At 44.5% G+C, this 23,182-nt stretch overlaps 1 protein-coding gene across 1 annotated transcript; it reads right to left on the reverse strand.

Moving 5' to 3' along the window:
- Positions 1–223: 223 nt before the first annotated feature.
- On the reverse strand, positions 224–22,648 carry stox1 (storkhead box 1). The gene is made up of 4 exons (XM_062400804.1): positions 22,060–22,648; positions 5,691–5,843; positions 2,129–4,787; positions 224–1,468 (listed from the first exon to the last, which is right to left on the reverse strand). Exons 1-4 carry the CDS (start codon positions 22,385–22,387, stop codon positions 1,315–1,317), a joined length of 3,294 nt encoding a protein of 1,097 aa, XP_062256788.1. The 5' UTR covers positions 22,388–22,648; the 3' UTR covers positions 224–1,314.
- Between the last annotated feature and the right edge of the window lie 534 nt (positions 22,649–23,182).

Raw genomic sequence — 23,182 nt, forward strand, 5'->3', positions numbered from 1 at the left:
TTTATAAAACGCATCAAAATAAATCACACGAATTTTGTGTCGCTTGTCACCTGGTCTTATTTTCACCACGTGCCTGTGCTCTGCCCCCTGCACTTCCACAGTGTAGCCACATGGTGTCACTCTTTACCCATGAAAGCATCAAACTGCAACAATAGTAGTTACATTATTGCTTGGAGTCCAGATGTGGGATAGCTACTAATGCTAGTGTTTTATTATTATCCTTTATACAACTACAACATTAGACTCCAGCTGAAATTGTTATATATATATATATTCAGTTTACGCTATCATTTTATTCCATTTATCTTTTACATTTCATTCACATTTGTATTGCATGTTCACTTATTTCTTTAGCAATGTCTATTTTGAATGTCCTCTTTGCTGCAATAACACATTTCTGCATTGTGGGACAAATAAAGGATTATTTTGTATTAAAGAAACTGAGCCAGTCTGCTGCGGTGAGAGGAGCCACGTTTACCCTGGGGGAAACTATGGGAATGTACAAATGTAAACGCAACATAACGGCAGGAAAGTTCCCACCTGTCCATGCTAAAAAGTACGACACTCCTTCAGAACTGGATCAGACTCATTGTTGGGATCAGATGAAACCAAGTCCTTAGGAGATAATAGAACCTTATCAGTCCTGTGGGTGAAAAGCAATGTCTGGTTTAAATTATGGATGGGAAATAGTTTTTATTTCAAGCTGATGAACCATCCAAAATCTTCCACCAACAAATACAATGGGTAAACTTTACAAATATATGTATTTAAATTCAATTTGTTATTTGCATTGGGTGATATTGTCCAATGAAAACGAATATGCTTGTTTAACAATTGGACAAAGGCTATACAAGTATTATTCTGAAGTTGATGTGCCAATACTAACGGCAAGTTTCTGAACTTTTACTTAAGTAACAGCAAAGTGTCACATACTCGTGTTGTTTCTTCACAGTAAATGCAAGAACATGTTATTGCTGTTATGAACATTTCAACCAATGAGACATGTACGGAAAGAAAACTATATTTACAAGAAAAAAACGCAGATACACACGTTTAACAGCATATACATGAATAGATAAACCATAGCATATTACCTTTAAGAAGTATTTACAAAAAGATAAATATATTTACTGTACATCTGTACACTGACCCCTGTAAGGCAGGTATCATGTGGAGGAAGGCAACAACGTGCAAACCCTTCTTACAGGGTGTGTTTATAAATGAGCGGTTTGCATAGAATTTAACATTCATGCACTCGGTTTGCGTTCTGAGCTGCATGAAGAGATGTCAGCCCTAGCAGGAGACCTGGAGCTGCTATACGTTCATAACGGGGGTCAGCTGCAGCAGGGAGCTCTGCGGTCGAATGGTGCTGCTCTTTGAGTGCAGATTCTCCAGGTTTTGCAGAAAGCCTCTTCTCTTGAGACCCTCCAGAATGTTGGTGTTAGGGGAGGCCAGGCTGACCCGGGTCCTGTGGGGAGGGGAGAGGAGAGAGGGGGCACGAGGTTGATATTTTCCGAAAATACGCCACTTTTAACAAGGTGACGCGCTCGTGCACTCTATCAGTCCAGCGACATACCAGAGTGCACGACGAGTTCAATGCCAGAATATAAGTCTTTTCTTCCTCTTTGATAATGACACAAGCATTTAAGTGCTGCACAGCAATTACACATTATTATCAAAATGACTCCCTCATGTCCAAATACTGGATCCTGTAATTGGCCATGAGGTGTTTGTTCAGCTTTATTGCAATTTACTTTAAAAGGCGGAAAAAAACACTAATTGGTAGTAAGGCCAGCCACAGACATGTAACCTAGAGGTTAACTAACCTCAATGCAGTGTTTATTTTACCTGTCACTAAAGCTCCACCAAGAGGGGGGAGTCTGGTGTGGCCGCAAAGAAATAGAGCCTGAGGTGTGAAAACCAGAAAAGGGCTGACCTGAAGAATGAGCATCTGTGCTAAGGGATTAAGAACGTCTCCTTCCCTCCACATGAAACCTTTTCAGCAGAAGGTGTCAGCTGTCTAACTTTCACAAAGTTCAATGTCTGGGACAGGATACCCCTAGGCTATCGTGACATATCACAGTGTCTTATTACAGCTAATATGAACCAACTAAAGAGAGGCACTCACCGAGGAGAATCGATACCACTGTCTCCGGTGATGCTCTGGTTTTCTCCCATTTCCACCGCTTCCCCGATCTCTGCCCTTCTCGTGCCGCCGGGCGTGCCCAGAACGACCCTGTGAGCCGGAGGAACGCCCGTCTCCTCGTAGTCGTCCTCCCTCGCTTCTTCCGCCTCGGCCGCCCAGTGAGCCGATTCGCCGTCGCCCTCGTCAGCCGACTTGCGGATGGTCTCTGCGTCTGACTCGATCTCGCTGGTCTGGCAGTAGTCGAAGATGCTGCCGTCTGCAACTTCGGACAGTTCCGGACAATCCAAATCGAGGTTCATCTCGTGGGGCCTTTCCCCCTGGATGGACGTGCCTTGCCTCGGGCTGGATCCACTTTGGGCCCCTGGTGATCGAGTCCTCTGATGGTGATGACGGAGCCTCCAGCTGGTCTCTCCAGCTCTGGCGGGGCTGAGGGAAGACGCCCTCTGGGTTTCTGGGGTGATGAGATCTTTCACAGTGCTGTCCCCGGAGCCTTGTGGTTGGTGGAGGTTGGAGTTGTAATAGAGACTGTGGCATCCCTGATATTGCAAATCAGATTCACGGCTATGATAAACCAGCTGGTGACCGTGGTAGCCTGCTACACCGTCTCTGTACACATTTGTCACACCAATAATCTCCTCCTCGTTGAGACACAGGGAGCTGCAGGCGTCCTCGTCCTGCTGCTCGTCTGCTCGCTGATAGAGCCTGTGATCGTCTTCTATCAATCCATCAGTGTCTGTTATCGAGGGATTGCTCCCGGCCATCAGCTCAGACCTTTCAGCCTGGCTCCTGACCCTTTGTTCTCTACAGCTGGTAGCGACCGATCTGATCTCCTGTTGCTCCACGGTGGCTAGGCTATCACAGGTCTGCTGATGTGAAAAAAGTTTGTCAGGCCTCGGTAAATCCTCCCTCTGTGGGTTGGAGAGTATGAGCGAGTGTTTCCTCTGCAAAGGGGGCTTGGGCCAGGGCAGGGATGTGTCATGTGAGTGGTTTACGACTGGTGTAGAAAGATTGCTGTTAGCTTTTGAGTATTGTTCAGCTATAGTTTGGTCTGGCACAGTGTTGTATTCGACCTCCGCAAAAGGTGCGTTCTTGCCGTCTCTCTCCCAGCTGTTCTGGCCACTTCCCTCCCTCTGATGTCGGACCTTGTCTTCTATTCGCAGGGTGCTGCTCTGTGGGTAGGCCGGGCTGTAGACCAGCGGCAGCTCTCTGTTGAGCTTAGTGTCTGCTTGGAGCAGATGATCAACAGCGAATTCCTTCTCATGCACATAGTCGTACCTGTCGTCAGATGTGGGGGTTTTCCCTACTTGCTCTGTGGCGTTAGCTTTGGCCCGATGCGGGTCCCAGGATTTCGAGCGGTGACCCGTTCGCTCCTTCCTGCCTGGCCCAGGGGCCTTGCCCTCTTTCACCTCTCGTCTTCTCTGCTCTCTGTTGGTGCAGGGAATGGCAGCCTCAGCCGGGTCTTTGATTGGCTGAGTCTGGAAAGGGTTTTCAATGCGTTTCTTATAAAGAGATTTCCCCCCGACAACTCCACCTTCTTCCACTGAATCTGGTTCATCAGCAGGGATTTCCCCTCTGAGCCGAGTAGGGATCAGATCGTCCCCCTCTGTATAATTGTCCGCACATATTGGAACCTTACTCTTAACCCTCTCCTTCTCTCTTTCCCTTTGCTTCTCTCTGGATGAGTGGGCCCTCCGCTTGCTGCGGGAAGCCTTCGGACCAGATCTCTTTCCTGCTGCTGCCTTAGAGGAGTGATGGTGCCTGGGTTTTGAGAAGGCTAAGATCTCTGTCGACATTCCCTTGTCTACTCCCTTATCATCTTTATCCAGACCCCTCTCTAACACTCTGTCTACCCCCCTCTCTCTCCTCTCCTCTAGCTTCTTCATTAGGACCGTGTGGCGAGTCAAATTGTCCACCGTCAGTTCAGGGTTGATGCGTTTGATGATGGCGTGCTCCAGGTCACGAGGTAAGTTGTTCAGGTCGTCCTCGTCTCTCACCGGCCATTCCTCTGGAGGAAACTGACCGGAGAAAGATGCATACTCTTTCTTTGGCTTCTCTTTTTTCCCTCCATTCCTCCAGAACAAACTGAGGCCAAACTTCCTCCCTGGCTTGGTGTCTTTTTCTTTGCGACCAGTGGCGTTAGTGGAAGCTGTATTTTTGCTGATCTCGCTTGCCTGACAGTCTGCTGCCGTGGAGGTGGACTGATGCTGCACCGTGGGTTTGTGATCCAGCGGCCGGGGCCACTTCAGGCTCTTACCTGTGCACTCACTTATTGAGATAGAGACCGAATGTTGGTCTGGGACAGTGGAAGGAGACACGGTGGCTGTCACAGGAGCAAGGGTGACATTAGTGGGTGTTTGGAGGGGGCTGAAGCAGCTGCAGGACTTGCAGTGGGCCACTGGGAGGGACTGGGTGCTCTCCACACAGGCTTCGTTGCTCAGGAGGTAAGTAATAGGAGGAGGAGAGGGAGGGTCCTCTGCCGACCCAGACGTCCACCAACTCTTCTCACGGGCAATGTTGTTAGTGATGAAATAGGTTTGAGGGGTGACGATGAAGTAGCCCTCGCCTGTATGGTAAATCTTGCGTTCCTTGATCAGAGTGCCCAGAGCGTTATAGAGGATGTCCTGAGTGGGGATGGTTATCCCTGAGACAGACAAGCAAGAGAAAGGCAAGTTAAGGAAAATCGTTAAGGATATAGTTAGTCCAATAATACCATGTAACATATGTAATGTCTCATGGCTTCACCGGTGCCCAAAGTCTGAAAATGGGGAACCAATGCGCCTGGCTCTATGCAATTCAGACAAAACCCAACTACGTCTATAATTCACATAATACATTTAGCTTTCTTGAGTCAAGCGGAACCAACAGGGGTTTATGTGACAAATTACTTCTTATTACTTTGTCTGTTACTCTGTCTGGCCAAGAAATAGTCTGGCACACAACCCCTCCTAGACTAGCAAACTGTAATTATCTACTTCAAGGAGCTTATACGTTTCTATGCATCTGTCTGTTAGTTAGCAGCAACTATATTCCAAAATACTCAGTGGATCATGAAGGAAACCATTACATGTTGGTGCAGATCCAGACCAGAGGCAAACAACATTTTAATTGATTTCTTGATTTTATTTGATTTCTTGAAATAATAATAAAAGAAGACAAATAATGCATGAATCAGTCCCCACGTTTCAGGGACGTTTTTTTATGTGTGTGTGCTATTTGGTGTAAAAAAATCTGCATCTAGAATGAATTTAAAAGTAGTTTCCGAAAGGACCGTTGAGTCTTACAGGTTACTCTGTCTTGCCAAACAATAATCTATACATAATAATGTATAGATTATACAAATATAATGTGATCAATTGTGAGCTTTTGAGGTGTTGGTAGCCGGATTTAGGGCTGAACTAGTTTAGTGTGTTTGCTAAGCTAAGATCATATGAGCTTTACAAAGCTTGTAATATAAAACCCTGTCAGAAAGTGAATAAGCACACAGGCCGAAAATGACGAAATAGTCCTTTATAAAGCAGGATGAGTAAATTCTTTATGGGATTACCTGGGTGGGCTTTGCTCATGTAGTTGACAAGTGCCTCCTGGTTGACGACGGTTTGGGAGGAGTTCATATCTGAGATGACCGAGCACAGCACCTCGGCCAGGGGAATGAACTGAGACTGGGGGACGGGAGACATCTGCACCGGGGACAGGTCACCTGAAAACAAAACACCAGCAGATGACGGAGTGAGAAACAGGTGGGCCCGCTGCAGTACACACAAACACACCTGGGTTAGAGAAGCCCCTCTCTCTGACTTGTGCTGCCTGCCAGAGAAAACAACTCAAAGTACTGAAGTTGACATTCCTCCCCTGACCACCCTCTAAATCAGGACCGAGGTGGTCTACTTACGTGAGTTATATGAACCATGCCTGACTGCTTTTGAAATTCCAGCAGTTCTGGGACAGACCACAGAATTCCATTACTCCCACAGAAATGACCACAGCGCTGCCTGCTGGGCAGATCACATATCCTGTCCGTGTATCCCACTGCCCCACATGTCTAGGAGGTGCCCTTAGGCAATATTTTGTCTTTGTTAAAATTGAAGGAAACTCTTTTTGTTTACGTCGACCTCACGTCACAACCCCCCCCCCCCCCCAGCAGACAATATTCCTCTGACATGCAAACAAAGCCCATTAGACAGAAGCCACAAGGCTTTCAAACCATAAAACTAAGCTGCTTTTAACAGACATTTTTAGAGACATTTTATTAGAGTATCCAAAAAAATCAAGGCAGTTTCACGCATGGAAAAACACAATTAAAGCAACATGTGGTGTTTTAAGTTCATTCAGGAAAATCGTTTGTTTTTGTGCAAAGCCCGTCGCAAAGAGAGCGGGATGTGTTGATATTGAATGTGGAGTTTAACACTGATGTTATTTGTTACCTCTGAGTTCAATGTGTCATGTTGTTCAGAGACAGTTTTTTTTTTGCTTTGCATAACTACAGTGGGATCATTAAGAATAACAAAGATCTGCACATCAATATTAAAGGGAAATGAAAAGACGTTTTCTTAGATCCTGGAGACTTTGCAAAACTTATTTTTATATAAAACATCATTAGTTTTGAGAATACTGGCATCACTGTCTTCACATTATCTACATGAACTCCGGAATATGAACCTTGGGGTCGGGAGTTTGTCTTTCACATATGCAGCAAGATATTGTCCAAGTCAGACCCGTCCACATCAACAGTAAATATACAGAGCAGCTTTCAGGTGAAGGTTGGGGCCTGGAAAGAGAAGCAGGACATGACAGAAAGGCTCTCAAATCTCACTGTCTTTCCAAGTTAATAACCTCGTCTGCGCCTTCTCCATGTATTGCACCTCTTTGTTTTCTTTATATTACGTGTTAGAAACGTCATAAACGAGCTTGCTATGAATTCTTCAGAAAAAATATCCTGCTTTTACACACAGGCTTATTTGGATATTCTACAGTTTTTTACCAGGGCGACTGTCAGGAAAAACTCTGGAGAGTGTCAGCAGCGACTGACTCGGACGTCTGCATATTCACAGCCCCCCTGGATAATGACCTGGTTATTCAATGCAGCTCTGGAAGCAGCTACAGACAAAGCACAAGTAGTGATGTTAACTATTGTGAAGTAAACTCAGTGAAAGCACCAAAACACATCAGATCCCACCGCTGATTAATGATTAGTATCTGGGTACACACAGCCACTCCCCTCATAAAAAACAAGGGCACAGGTTTAACCTTACCCACAGGACTGGAAAATTGGTTTTGTTAATGAGCTACAGTGCATCAGTGTCCGGTGCATGAAGAGTGAAAGAGGAGATAAGTTCATAAAAAAAATTGATAATAAGAAAAAAGGCTCCTCATCACACTACTTTATTTTATTCATAACAACAAAATCGAATAGTGGTCTAAATACGGAGGTTAAAAAATGCAAAAACACGTGTTTAAACAATTTCCAGTCAATTGGAGTTTTGACATGTTTTTGTTATTGACACATTGTCCCCTTGTGATTTCATGTCTCCAGTTGTGTAACTGTGGATTGACTCTTCACCTTGTGGAGTGTGTGAGTGATACTTCCATCATCTCCAGGGCTTTCAGTGAAAACACCACCAGGCTCACACTTGGATGTAAACCAAACATTTACAACCGTCACACTTAAACCACTTATGTCCGACGCAGGGAAAATAAACAACTAATCAAATATCTGCCAAGGTGAAGGGGAACAGAACACACACCGTGCTGATGGATCCAGGCAAGTCTACTGATGTTTGTTTGATTTGACAAGAGATGTGTATATACCCAAATGGCTTATTACAACCAATGAAGACCCACAGACACGGAGTACGACATGTCCAATCACTGTAAAACTGGTCGTTTCATTAACTCTTTCATTTAAAATATTGGTTTATATGAATGGTAAATTGACTGTACAGAACAAAGCCCATTAATACAACACTTCAATCACACCATTCATACAATGTCAATTTGGGATTCAGTATCTTGCCCAAGGACACTCAGTGCCACCAACCCCCTCTCCCTCCTGACGCACACAAACATGTACATTGGAACAAAATATTTTATCTCAGAGCCACAATATTAATTCGAACAGGGGCGATGGCTCAATTTATCAAACTAAACTATACCCACCTTTTGTTAGAAGGTGATCAGTTAGCAGTCGATATATTTAACTAATCAGTGGAGAGGAAAGGGCTAATCTATGGGGAAATACTCCAAAAGTATGTAGATGTGATCTCAATCATACACAAACAAATCTAAACTATTAATTAAAAATTTACTTTCACCTAATTAAAAAAAAAAAAAACAGTATCCAACTGTGGACTTATAAAGCAACTGGGTGGACAATCACCTAATCTGGCCACACTGACCAAGGTAGTTCTTTAACTTGCTGAAATCAATCAGCTGATACTCATTTGTGTTTAGTTAAACTGAAAACGCGCTCTTCTCAGTAAGGAATATGTCAAACTAAGTCAGTAAAAAAAACAAAAAAAAACAATTACCAGCACAGTGAACTCACTTGAGGCCCAATAAGTCTCACAGACAGAGGTCTTTCTTTGTAAAACTGATCCTACGACACACAGAGGGATTGTAAAAAAGAAAAAAAAACATCTGCCTTCCCCCGGCCCCGGCAGAGGACGTTAATCTGACTAAACCTCGGCATGGATATCTCAATAGCTGTCTCCCTGGGCAGTGAATTAGTGCCGCTGACTTGTGCTCCTCATTGTTGTTGATTTCCTATAGGAGCGGCTGCCTGTCCACATAGCAACCACTTACAGCCAACAGTCAGAGGGTCACAGGGAATTAATACACTAAGTATTGAAGAGCACATACCTCCGGCCCAACAGCCTCCTAAACTTCAATCAAGCTGCAGCAAGTTACACTCATAGATATCCCTAAACATCAATACATTTTCCCCTGGTGTTGAAAATGGTGAAACAATCCTTATCTCTTAACCCTCTGATCCGGATCCAAACCCAAAAGGATTCTTCCATAAAACACCCTTCCACCAAGTTATCTGTCTCGTAGGTTTCATGGAATACTGGTAATGACCTCCCTGCTGGAGAAAGGTAGTTTCGCTGCATTGACCATTATCTCCACTTCTCTGACCCCGTCCTGGATCAGACCAGGATATCCTGTCGGACATTGGAGAACATAATCTGTACTTGTAAGGTAGTTTAAAACTGAAACAGGATCAAGCGAGAGCATGTTTCCCACATACCAGTCAATTCTTTACGCTCGGGTAGCGACAAAAATAATTCAACAGACAAGAGCGACCGGCAATAGGCGAAAAACAGACGACATTAATAAACCTACAGTGTTGTATATGTAGGAAAACGTCTGTGTAACCGAAGGATGGGCCGAGCGCAGGATTAGTGTTTATTGAGTCTAACATTAGCAGGCGTGACCATCGAGGAGGTTTGCTTTTGTAAGCATCTTCTCTCCAGGGGGAACGGACCTCAGTGTTCCTGTAATCTAAGACAGGGCCGCCGACATCACACCCTTTGTCATACGCGGCATGACTACCCGGCTGGGTGCCATGGCAACCGAACCCTGTGCCACAAGGAAGAGGGAGGAGGGGTAAACAGCAGTGAGGGAAGCAAACGGGGGGCGAGATTTGTGTCGGTGAGAGTTAGGAGGAGAAACAGAACAGACCTAACAATTAGATATGTCAAAGTCTGTTCACCTGTAATGTTTAGATCTGCTCAGCTTAAGAAAACAACCGTGTAGGGTCTCCTCTGGTTCTGGAAGTGCTGATGCTGTCACCATGATGCCATCAAGGTGATCACACCTTGGGTTTGCAGACAGAAACCCGGATTTACAAACTGGGGTTATAGAATTTAATAGACGTGGCTGTTCATCTAGCAGGGAGGGTCAAAAGCAAGCGTGCAATCTTGTATTCACATAAACTTCCCACTGTTTACTGCTTGTCTTTGTATTTTTCAGATATTAAAATGTCCAGAAAATTGGGTCCGGATGTTTTGCGGACTTTGCACTCATGTATGAAGATTGCAGCAGGGGATTGTCCTGGTCAGACGTGTTCACAACAACAGGAAAATGTCAGAAATCTTCAGGTGAGGGGCGGCGCCTGGGCTGAGCAGGCAGGAGGCATCACATGACGTATAATTCCACATACGAAAAGCGCTCTTTTCTTGTTGACGTCATCAACACGCTCACTTTCTTGCTGTTTTCTGGACATTGTCCCGCTGTATTCTCACATGAGCTCACTTGGACATTCTCTGGACAAGGGACTGGCAGGAAAAGTTCCCGTAAAACTGAAGATTTAGGAGATCATCCGGCATTCAGTGCATGGCTGGGAGCAGCTTATGAATGTCCTCCAGGAGTGACTGTCTGAATATCCCCATACTCCCTCCTCATCCATAACAATGTCATGTCTCGCTGCTGGATGATGGCTGGCCGAGTGTGGCCGTTTGGAAACAATTATAGTTTCTGTAGTCGTTGGAGAACATGTTGAAGGAACTGGTTCTGTTTAAGCATAACCCAACTCTAATTAAAAGATGGATTGCAATATGGGAAGTGTAGGATCCAGTGTTTTTTGGAACCTGAACCAAAGGCAGGAACTAAGTCAGAATATCTCACCCTCTGTTGCCAACACTGTTTCCTGCATGTGTCTCCAAACATTAATACTAAACTTCTGGAGTGGAGCATTGACTTGTTGTGAGTGAACCACTTTGACAGACATAAACAAGCAGAGAGCAAAACAGCTTGTGAAAAAAAGTATTTTCCATTTCCATGTTGTTTCATTTGATGAAGGAAGATGGAAAGGAAAATTTTCCTTTTTGAAATAAGAGTTGTAAGCATGACATCAACAACTGTGTTCAGAGGTGCTGCTGTAATGCAAATACTCTATGTGCCAATGTGGATTAAAAGACATCACTGCAAATGTATATGATAAGTCTGAAAATTTGTTTGAATGGTATTCTCCACAGCATTTTAATAAAGTGACAAACCCCACATTATTCTGCTCCACGCAGAATGTTATTTTTCCCCCATGCCATAAACTTTCCATGTCAGAATAAACTGCTGCCTGGGGGATGAAAAATGAATAATGCCTGAAGCTGACTGCTCAGTTTGTGGAGATGATTGACACAGACTTTCTCTCGTCTGTCCCCACTGAGACATTTTTGTCTGCTGACGCTGATCAATGCCACATGTATTCACATGGCTGTGTTGTTAGCTCGCAGCCACATGAGTCCCATTTTTTACGTGATTGCATTACCTCCAGCTTCTTTGCGGGAAACTGTAACACAACAACACACTATACAGTACATCCTGCTATCTATACATTTACTGAACAGGAAGGACGGAGTTTCTTCCAATTATGAGTGCAGACGGCTAAGTGACAAAATGTGTCCTGCAGCAGCACAAGGACCAGCTGAAGTACCTGTTAAACTCTAAAACATACCTTGGTAAAAATAACAACTTTCAGGGACTCAGAAGTATAAGTACAGAACAAAGATAAAGCCTTCATGACAGCCTGAAAATGAATTTACATTTCCTGGGCCATTCTGTGTGGAGTTTTAATGGGTACTCCAGTTTCCTCCCACCGTGCAAATACATACAGATAGGTATAGCGTGATCACAGACACCAAATTGACAGTAGTGTTAATGTAAATGGTTGTTTGTCTTTGGTGGCCCTGGGACACACTGGTGACCAGGGTGAAGCCCAACTCTCGCCCAATGTAGAAGAGGTATAGATCATGGACAGTTTGATGGATGAATGGATGGACTATTAAACAGAGATGTTCAATACTTGATATTTTGCTAAGTAGTGCAGCAGTAGTGTAATCCTCTTCTCCCTCACTGCCAGACCTTCATGACAGAAAACCTGTAAACTAAAATATTGTACAGTGACATAAAACGAGTAACAACCTGTTTTAATTTGTACTTTAAAGCAGCCACGTTCCCCTAAACCTTAAAACATTGCATTTGAATGAGAAGTGCTGTTTATAATGCTGCGTGCTCATTAACCCTGCTATCAGTGCGGCCCCTGAAGGCGTCGATCGCACCACCACTTTGAAACAGCAGCTTTGTTGCCGCAATCCCCGGCTCCTTGGCCTCTCCACAAACACATACTCACAAACACAAATATAAACACACACCATTTTATCGCATCCTGCTATCGTCTAATCTTTTAGGCTCCAGCAGCAAACAGGCTAATCTCCTTTCTCCCTCATTAAGGACACACAGCATGGCATTCAACATGAACTTGAGGCCTGCCCAAACTGCAGAATCGCTCCCTGTCTCCCAGTCGACGGAGACCTTGTGAAGGACACGCTGCAGTGAATCTGCACGGCTGTGCGTGAACGATCGTCTCAGGTGAGACAATGTCAAACATTCAGTGTAACGGGAAGAGACGCCAGCTGTAATTTATGTCGCGACTCCCTCCCAGTCCCATGACCAGTTTACCCTCAGGTTTGGGAGTTTTGGTCCAGCAGGCCTCCGTGGCCCCGCCCCCCTCTTATGTGCTGCTTGCGTTTTAAAAAGGTCTTTACGGGTTTGTCTCTCTCACTCCCATAGAACACACAGATGTGAGCATTGCAGTGAAATGGCCCAATAAACTCAGAGAAAAGATCCCTTCAGAGAGCAATCACAGCCCGAGTGTCCCAACAACCAAACCCCGCCCAGTCTAGCAACACTGCCCTTTCCTGTCCGTCCTCCCTGAAAGAAATACGTCTGTCCTCATTTAATCAAGATGTTTATATATTGTTTAATTTGCTTGCGTGCAGCATCTTTTAACAATTTTAACAACTTTAACAACACGGTAACCAGTTGTCACTTAAATCCACATCAATAAGCAGTAAACTGGAAAAATGGAACCACTGATCCTTTTACGGTTTTATTGATTGATTGATTCACAATAATAAAAAACAGCATTTGTGTCCAGACTCGTAAGAATCAGGTAAATATTTAATCCGACCCACTGGTGGTCGAGACGGTCTGAGTGCTCCTGTTTAAATATTAAGTGAAGGGAGGGAAAGAGTAAAATCTGGACTGTGCCCTCTTTGTAATCAGTGTCGGAGAAGATGAGATTGTTGGCGGGTTGCTACCTCAGATTTAATCGATTCTATCTGGAGGCTGCTCTGTATTGTTTAATCTGATTTTGTGTCAGGGTTTGTGAACGCTGACTTCTGAACGCTCCGAGAGCGAACCGCACGCCCTAATCAGCAGACGGACGGATAAGAGAAAAAAAAGAAAGGTCCAATCACCGTGACCAAAGAGGATTCATGAGCAACAACTTTAAGTCAATGAAGTGAAACACAGGCCGGCTTTGTGTTGACTAGCATCGCCATAGAAACCTTCACTGCGGCGACGACCTGCCACATGCGATGCAAAGCCAACGAGAAAGAAGAAACAGCCGCGTCGCACGGACTCTGACAATCCAGCTACAGCCCCGAGACTCACTCTGCCAAAGCAACTCTGTGACATTTAACATATGCTGGCATGAACGGATAAACAGCCTGTGACTAAGCTTCTCATTTCACATTTACAGAGCTTAAAACCTCTTCGCTCACACAGCCCGTTACCAAAGATGTTGGCTGCAGATCCCCGCGGCTGTAATGCCATTAAATAGTACCATCCAATTAGACATTAGAACTCACATCACATGCCATTTGCTGGGACAAGTGATGGACTGCTATTCATATCAATGACCTGGAGCTGATCTAGTGCAGAAATCCTGTTATCATATTCTTGTGAAACAGGAATTACACCGGAGCAGGTGTTTATCAGAAGACCTGTGACAATGTGAACTTACGAAACGCTGTATTTTATATCACAGCCTAAAGTGCACTGTGTAACACAACACCGATACATGGCTGTGGCGCCAGGAGACAGGATTTAAAGCACAACTTTCTCTACACTTTATTTCCCCCATCTTTTTATTTCCTACCTCCCCCGACTCGATGGGCCACACCCTGACAGATCTGGTTCTCGTCTGCTTTCATGAGCAGGAACATTACCCCACAGTTTGCCGGTGCCTTTTTCTGGGCCAGACGCCTGGCATGTCCAAGTCATTTAGATGTGGACCACAGTGCCTTTCCTTTGTTCTTTAACAGCCGACTTCATGCTTTTAACATTTCTGTTAGAATCACTGCATTGTACAGAAACTACATCCAAGTCCTCCTCTGCATTTATGCCAAATCTGTCACAATCTCCTGAGTAACTACTTCACCTCGGCCTGATCCCGGCGCAGATGCAGTGTGTTCAAGTGTAAACCTTTCATGTGATTAGAAAAAGTTTGAGTAAAGTGATACTGCAGAGATTAGTGTTGCACATGAAAAATGCAATGTTTAAAAAGAACAGAATGGTTTAAAAAAAAATATTTCCAGAGGCTGGGCTATCTTGAAATGCAGCCCTTCGGGCATGACATCACCAGTGACATTCAATCACACAAAAGCTCATTGTGTGCCAAACGTAAATATTTTGTTTTCAGTCATTTAATTAATTTACCGTAAAATATTTTCCAGTCTTGTCTAATCTCCCTGTGCATTATTGATAATAACCATGAAGCTTGTATTATTCCAAATCAATGGGACTGTAAGCAAGAACTATACAAAATGCTATAGACTGGATGGATAAACTGAAACCTCAATTTTTAGATTCATATATTATGTAGTCATGACAAGAAGAAAAACCTGGTCTTTGCCCAGATGTTTGGCTGACCCTCATGATTTGCTTGCTTTCAATGTAAAAGCACTTGTAAATGTACCTCCTTAATGATGAATGTTAGGTCATAAAAGTAATTTATAGCTCTGGGCAACCTCAGTATAGTTATTAAGGTAGTACATTTTACTCTGAAGGAAAATGGCATTTCAATGCCTTATCTGTAATCTTAGAATAACACAAAACTGCTCTGTTTGTTTATCCTTTCAAAACAATTGATTAAGTGAATGATTTCCTAATGTTATTCCAACTCTTGGTCTAATTTATATTCAAAAACAACATCCATATTTTTACATATTTATACAATTAATCCTCAGTTTTTTAAGTCCAACCAATACTTTTCTATGCAAGTCATGTTTTTGATTTGTTGCATTGATGATGAAACTAATCTGTGCTTGGATATATTACTTCCATATAAACAACAGAGCTCTAAATACCAGTTTTGTGTTATTCAAAAGGTCCAGGTACTTTCCTCCAACTTCTCCAATGGACACCTCACACCAGAACATACATACAATCCAGCAGATTCACGTCAGATAATCAAGAAAGACGGCGCTCATTGGTTGCAGATGAAACCCATTTCCTCTCATTTAATTGAGGTTGAGGTGCAGCAGATTTCTACGTTTGTTATCTCAGTATTTGGAACAGAGCTCCCATCACGGTGTCTGCCATATGATCAAGTGCTTTTTAATGCTCTACAAGTGGTCAGCACAGAGCTGTGGTGTGATGCTTGAAAGTATCTTTCACTCTTCGCATACAACAACACAGCAGTTTGCTATCACAGAGCCGGTGTTAGCATACCTTTGCACTTATCAATGCTAAATAAAGCAAAGAAAACATCCTGTCAGGAAACTGAAGAGTAATAGTAATACCAAATTTAATGCAATATAGCCTCACTTCTATGTCAACCCACTTGTCCAACCTGAGGGTGAATGAAGATAAAATCCCAAGAGTGAAACCCAAGCGGCTGCTGACAGGGTGTATAAGCTGAGGATACAGAGGAAACTGTTATTGTTGGCACCGCTCCACTCACCGCTTAGGGCGAGCCCAATATTTGGGTCGATAAAAAGGCCAACATGCCAGATTTGCACCTGGGTAGAGCTTCCTGCTCAATGGGAAAGGATGTGTCTAACAAATGATGTGCTGAGAGGTATGTAAGCACAGAATCTCTCACACATGTGCAGACACGGCAGAGGTCAAGGTTTCTTACTATCTGAGCCGTATCATAAACCATCTTTTACAAGTGCAGGAGATAGATAGAAAGATGTTCGACATAAATACAGAGACATCCTCCTGGCAGTGCACAGTGCTATTTGAAAAGCGTTTTAATACTAGAAAAAATCTGCACATAAATCCCACATGCCGCTTTATCTTTTCATTACATTAAGTCAAAACCTTGCGATATATAACAGTTTATCTCCCATAAACTGTTGGATGAAATGAGGTGTTCTTGGGTCAAACCAACATTTAATTTGGATAATCCCTACACTAATGGGCACTTGCAGACTCGGTCTATGGTTTTCTAAAACTCTTCGTCATTTTGAGCCTGAAAAACAGCAGCATATATTTTGTGCAACAGCTTAATGTCATGCTATTAGTGTCAAGGGATCTGGAGAGTGGTTATTCTTTAACAAGTATTGTCTGAAAGCAGCTCCGATGGTGAGTGGAGCAGATCTCACACAGATGTGCCTCCATGAGTATTTCCCTTCATCAATCTGTCTGTAACCAGACCTATAAAATACAGACATTGACAAATCACAGGGGTTCTTTAACAAAGTCTCAGTAAAAACACATGCTATGATGGCAGTTTGTTATAGTCCTACGGTTATACCACCGGGCATGTGGGAAACTCAGCTTTTTGATCAGTTTGAAATAGTTCCACATTCTGTCGATAAGGGGAAAAAAACACACTGATAGGATAATACATTTGTATGATTCTGATCCATGGTAATTTTTCATTAATGAGATGTCCTATTTCAGGAGTTGCATCCTTCTGAGGACTCAGATTTCATATTTGCGTCCCCAGCTTGTCCCTCTCTTAACATTGCATCATTAGCTTCATTGAAAGGCTGCTCTTACTGAAGCTCAGTCACACTCATAACTAGCCTGTTAGCTTCGTGACTGGTGTGCATTGAATCCTGGGCTAGGTTGGCCAGAGAAGGATCCACCCGTTAGATCTTTTATTGCTCAGGAACGGAGGGACTCATTTGCCGGCCACATTTGAAGGAGTGATGCAACCGATCTAAAATGCAGCCTCCGATGAGCTGAAAGTATAAAAGAGCGATGGCTAAACCGTTGAAATCATAGACTGTATATAAAGATGGATGACATGAGGGTGCACTTCCTAGCACCATTCAGAAATGTGGCTAGATACTAACGCTGTTATCTTACGCATTTGGAGCCACAGCATATTAGCAATAGGGACAAATTGGGAGTCAGACTCAGCTGTCAAACATGATGTTTCACTACGTTTTTATAGCATTAATAGTTAAAACCAAACTCAGTGGAAAGATTAACACTTGAACAAACATCAGTGTAATAAGAACTACCTAAAATGACAGAAACCTTCTTTGAGAAAAAGGATTGAAATTTTTACAGTAGTTTGGTCCATATCCCAACATGGTGGAGGAATGTTTGTGACCTATACTGCAGCCAGCCACCAGGTTGTGATTGAGACGCTTTGGCTTCACTTTTACAGGGCTGTCATGTCGTCCATCTTTGCAGAGTTTAATTTAGGTTAAATTTTAACTAAAAAAGCATTTGTAACATTCAGTTTTTGCCACACAACCTTCAGCTACATGCTTGAGTAAAGCAAGCAAACTATTCACTTCTATATAGTTAAAAGTGCTACATATATCCAGTATATAGGCTTATATATTGTAAATGAACATATTAAGAGGGTGTGGGGGTGTGTCTGACAAATGAAGGTTGGGGGAACCAACAGAAGCTTAACTGTCCAGTGTAGAACACCTGGATACCTTGTTGTTGTATGTTGCTCATTTTGCTTCCTAAAAACCCTCTGAAGATATATGACCTCAATGGCTTGTTAGCAGAAAGGTTGTAACCTCTGACCTCCGCTGCTTAGTTAGGACAGGGTGGGCCATTTAAACGTGGTAAACCCTGGCAAGGGAGTGTCACGGTTAATAAGCTGACATCTGGAAGAGTTATGACCATTAGTAGAGCGCTTTGAGACTTTGACAAAACACCCTCATGAAAGGAGACACCCCATGTGTGAAAACACAACGCTTTCAAGTAAAAAGTAGAGAGCAGAACTGAGGCTCACTGGTCCTGCGAGTTCAGGAAATGATCTCAAGAGTAAATGAAGCATTTCAGGAATGCTTCACCAACTCATGGTATGGACGGATAAATGAAACATACCATTTAAAAAAATGGGAAACTTGGAAAGTTGCAGCATAGCCATAACCCCATTCCCCGAAACCACACAGAGAGAGACCCTCAGTAGTTGTCCTACAATGACCAAAGAAGTGTTTTCCATGGCGAAAGTGAGAGGCCCGTCCAGAGGAATTGTTCACGTCCATGTTCAAAGAGGAGAGGAGCAGTTAACAGAGGTTGATTGTAGGGAGGATACAGGACACCTCATTACACCATGGACTGACTCCATATAAATGTTTCAAGTCATGGATCCATGGTCATTCCGCTGCAGCGACAACAGTGACTGTCTAAATAATGCAGAACCAGCTAACAGCCATTATGAAGCCTCTGGTTTCAACAGGAAAGCCTTGGTGGTTCTCCAGCTTTTGGGGCCTGCCTGCGGACAAGACGATCAATGTTTTCTCAAATCAGATTAAAGGAATAGTTTGGAAATAGGGTTATGCACTTTATTGCAAATCAGTAATGAGTAGATTGTCTGGAAAGAGTTGGTAGAAGTTTCCTTGGCATTTCATAAGAATTCTCCTTCATACAGCTACTGTTTTCTACAGAGAACCATATCCGTTTATGTAAAAAATGATATTCGGTTAAACAGGGCTACTATAAACCAGGATTTGTCTGTATTCAGGCTACAGTGTGTATGTAAACACTGTGAATGTCAAGACTCTTGGCAAGATGGATGTCCTCTGTATTCACACTGATCATTAACGCAAGGACTTTGCGTTGGTATTATTCTGTAAACAACTGCTAAAAGCCAGAGAAGCGATGAAGAGATAATTTCAGAGTAAAAAAGAAAGAATGAGAAACACCCTCCAGACATTCATGAGACGAAGTGAAGGGGGTCAACCGCAGTACCAGTGGGCCCCATTCCCACAAGGATAACAACAATAATGTCTGTTCATACCAACTCCTCACCCTGTCTGTTTACCTCGGCCTAACCTCCCTACGATCCCCTTCCTCCATCAACCCTCCCCGCCTCCCGCACACCTCCTTCTCTACGTGTTCTCCCCTCTTAAGGAGGCCCAGAGACAGCGGATTGGCCCAGGGAACAATCTGTCCTCACTCTGGCTTTTAGCACAGATAACCAGACAGGGCCAATGAGGAATTAGCACAAATTAATCAAAGTGAGTGCGTCTGTTTGTCTGGGAGCTTTGTTGAACCATCCACGTCTCTCTTCAATTATCGAACGCTGGTTAGTCTAAGCTTAACAGCTCCCACACCGGCCCCTGAACTCCCCTTAAAGAAAATCTCCTCACGTCAGTTAAGTCACATCTCATTCTCTGAACTGAGAAAGGACACAGGGCTGTTTTCCAGCCAACAAATTCATATCAGGACAATGTCAAGGCCTTTTACGCTATGCCTTATATCAATCTCGGAGTTTGACTTCCTCAGTGCCTCACTGGCCATGAAATGGAGGGACATTAATCCTGGGTAACAGAAAAGCGTCTGTGGTCGACTCGGCAGCCAGTCGCACGGTGATTCACTGCTGACCAACTCTCTCTGTTGAGAGGGGGCAGTAAACCAGGCCCTGACAGCCTGCCAGCACTGATTTCCATACAAATTGCTGCGGTGTGAGGCGGAGGATTTGTTAAGGAGGAGGAGAAGGTGACATGTCCACAAACGCGTTTGCTCACTAGTGTCTGCTGTGAAGCTCAAACATGAAAGGTATGGACTCCGGCCTTGTGTCCGACTGTGAGCTCATGCATATCTGTGTGCACCTTTGTGCTGACGCGGTGCATAATGAGCGGCTCAGCATCACCTCTGCCGCATATGGTGCTTGTTTGTGTGCCGAGTTGAAGCTCGGGGGCCAGAAACTCTCACAGCGGGACGGCATGTCAGCCTCCACCTCCTCCCCCACTCCGTGACTTCACGCCCTCCCGGGTCTTCCCCCCTGTGTGTGGTCTCTTCCTCCCCTTTCACATTCCTCCCTTTAACTTGTGCGTGCACCACTCAGTCTGGCAGAGCGGACCGACTGACACAAAATCAGCAGGTACACAGCGGCGGGGGCTGAATCCAGACACAATAACACAGACATGATATTGGAGAGACAGACCATGAAACAAGAGGCGTCGTGAGGCAGCTGCACCAAATGGCAACTCAGAGCCAATGTGTGTGTTGCTGGGACACTGTTTCAACGACCACAAGGACCCTGCAGCTGCTTGACTATCTACCCTGCCAGCAATTGAATAACTCTAACACTATAGCGGGACCCCCCGCTGAATTAACTGGGTTGATGATGCTTCTAAGGTGTGAAAGACGCAAGAAGAAAACAAATATCTCCCGGTGAGAAAGTGACGAAACACACATAGAAGGCACTGATGAAGATGTCAAGACACTTTGTGGTGATAAGAGCTGACAGCGGTGTCTGTGTCAAAGAAAATCACATGATCAGCAGAGTTAATACGTTGCTTCCTGTCTCTGCCTGTTGCACCCGGCTGCTCCACCTCTCGCCTGAATAATATGGAGGATTTGTTGCTGCTCTGAACGCATCTGTGCAGAGAACCTCCCGCTGCGTTGTGCATGTGTGAAAGGCAAACTCTGGGTTAACTCCATAGCCACTTCTCCGGGTTTCTACCCACAGGTCATGTCTGTAAACGGCTTATTTAACTTTTCATGATTACATATTTATGACTGGAGGTTGGTGCTTTGCGACAAAACCATGAAATCAGCCTGCACGCATGTATCTGCTATAACCTACAGTTCAGTATCTTTCTTCTAGAGGAAGAAAACGTGTGAACGACCTGGTGTATCTGTGAAGAACACTGTCATTAGGGCTAAGTCCACACACAGGGTTGTCATTTTGTCCGGCAGCTGGTGCTGTCAGGCATTTACAACCCATGAGATCACGGTATGGGAGGCTGCATAAAGGTTTCCATTCACTGTGTCTGTGCAGGTATATGCTGCCTTGGAATAAATCCGGAGGAAAACCAGAGGAGGGGAGCAATTAGAAGTAATTAAATGAGATGCAGAGCTTTGTTAAACACAACACCATGTCTACGAGGGAGGGAGGCAATCGTCAGGCAATCATCTCAAACCAAAGAGGCACTATCGGAGTTTAAGATCATCTGGATGGATAGAGTGGCTTCAACTGACCAAAGAACAACCTGTGTTATAAATGTTTGAAATTGGATAAACCGGCAACGTTTCACTGTTTGTGGCATAAAAATTTGAACTTTTTAAAAAAAGTGTGCAGATTCTTGAAAGCAGTTTAGTACAGGGGAAACTGTGGCGTTCATGTAGATATATGAAAATATTGGACCTTGGCATTCTTTTATACATCTACACTTTAGAAACATCCAAAAAGGCGAGACTCTTAATTCCACAAGGGAGGAAATAGTCGTCCAGACCTACTGTTTGGAGCTAGTGAGACATACTGAAAACAAATCGCTATTGATTCCATAACTTTTGGGTAAAGATTAGTCAATTCTACTAATTTAACTAAATTGTGTGATCAGTAGAAGGCAAATCCAGAAGAAGAGGAGGAGGAAGAGACAGGAGGAAGAGTGTTAAACCTTGTCAGCTCGTTGTTATTCAAAGTTTATGACTTTCACACACCACTCTCAGTGTGGTAAACAAATGTTGTGTGATTCTACACACATTTCACAGTGTCACTGATAGGGACAACACAGTATGCTCTCGTGGTGTCTTTATTTCCAGTGTCTTTTTGGTGAAGCTTTGCATTGCTGTCTTTTGTATTTCTGACTTTAAGGTGTGTAAAGTTGCATTGGTGCCATTGATTCATAATAACACTTAAAGGTATTTTTTATAATATAAAAGGTGACAGCCGGTCAATGGCAGAACCGCACGTTACATACCGACAGCTTTAATGATGAAGCCCTTCGGGGACCTCAGAGCCCTGCGCATCCACGCTTCCCTCAGCACCTCCAGGTTGTTCGCGTTGCCCTGAATGAAAAGCACCAGGTTCTCCATCCATCCCTGGAAGCACACCTCCGCGATGGCCTTCACCAGACGTTTATTCCAGAAGCTGCGGGAGTTTTGCTCCTTGAAGTCCGCGAAGATCTCCTGACCGCTCGCCGCGATGAGTTTCTCCCCGCCGGCGCGCACAGTCCCCTCGTCCTGGCCGAGGATCACAGCGAGCGACGCGGAGGAGAGCTGCACGACCCGCGGCTGGAGGAGAGACATGTCGAGCTATGGGGATAGTAATCCACTGGAGAAAATGCACTCGGTTAAAAAGGCGGCTCTCCTTCTCTGGGAATCCAAAATAGACGCCGGGGTTTGCCACGCATTCCTCCAGTGTGCGTCGGAGCCCTGCGCCCTGTGGACCGGAGGCGCGGAAGACGTCTCCCTGCGACCGGTGTCTATGAGCTTCCAGGGCAACAGTGAAGGCGGGGGAGGAAGAGGAGTAATAGGAGGAGGAGGGATCAACCGCCTGCTGCTGCTGGTGGTGGTGGTGGGACACACAGGTAGACAGACCTCCCACTGGCTGGCTCCTCTGCTCCAACCTGCTGGACGAGGGAGGGTTTTAATGTCAGCCTTCAGGAAGAGATCATATTAGAGCCTGGCTTTCATTTTGATTTTCTCCTCACTTGACCTCCCCCTCATTCCCTTCTTCTCCACCCACCTTTCCTCTCCCTTCATTTCTCACTCCAACCTGACGAGGCATATTTTGCCCCCACTGAAGAGGCCCATGGTCGTTGCCGGTACTCCGGAATTTCCGGACTCTCTCTGGATGGGCTGTGTGCGTGAGAATTCAAATATCCGACGCTGCTTTAAGACATGCTTCGAAATCCGTGGCTCGTCCATAGGAATCCGCCGAATTCACTTCGTGCAAGTGCTTGTGTTGTCAAGAAAAACCCGTGACCACCGCCAGACCTAATGCGTCACTTCCTGCCTCTGCCTTCTGCACCTCTGCCTGAAAGATACGGAGGATGTGTTGCTGTTGTGAAACGGCTGTGCAGAGAAGCTCCCGCTGTGTTG

This window comes from Platichthys flesus, chromosome 12 (assembly GCF_949316205.1).
Source record: "Platichthys flesus chromosome 12, fPlaFle2.1, whole genome shotgun sequence".
NCBI lineage: Eukaryota > Metazoa > Chordata > Actinopteri > Pleuronectiformes > Pleuronectidae > Platichthys > Platichthys flesus.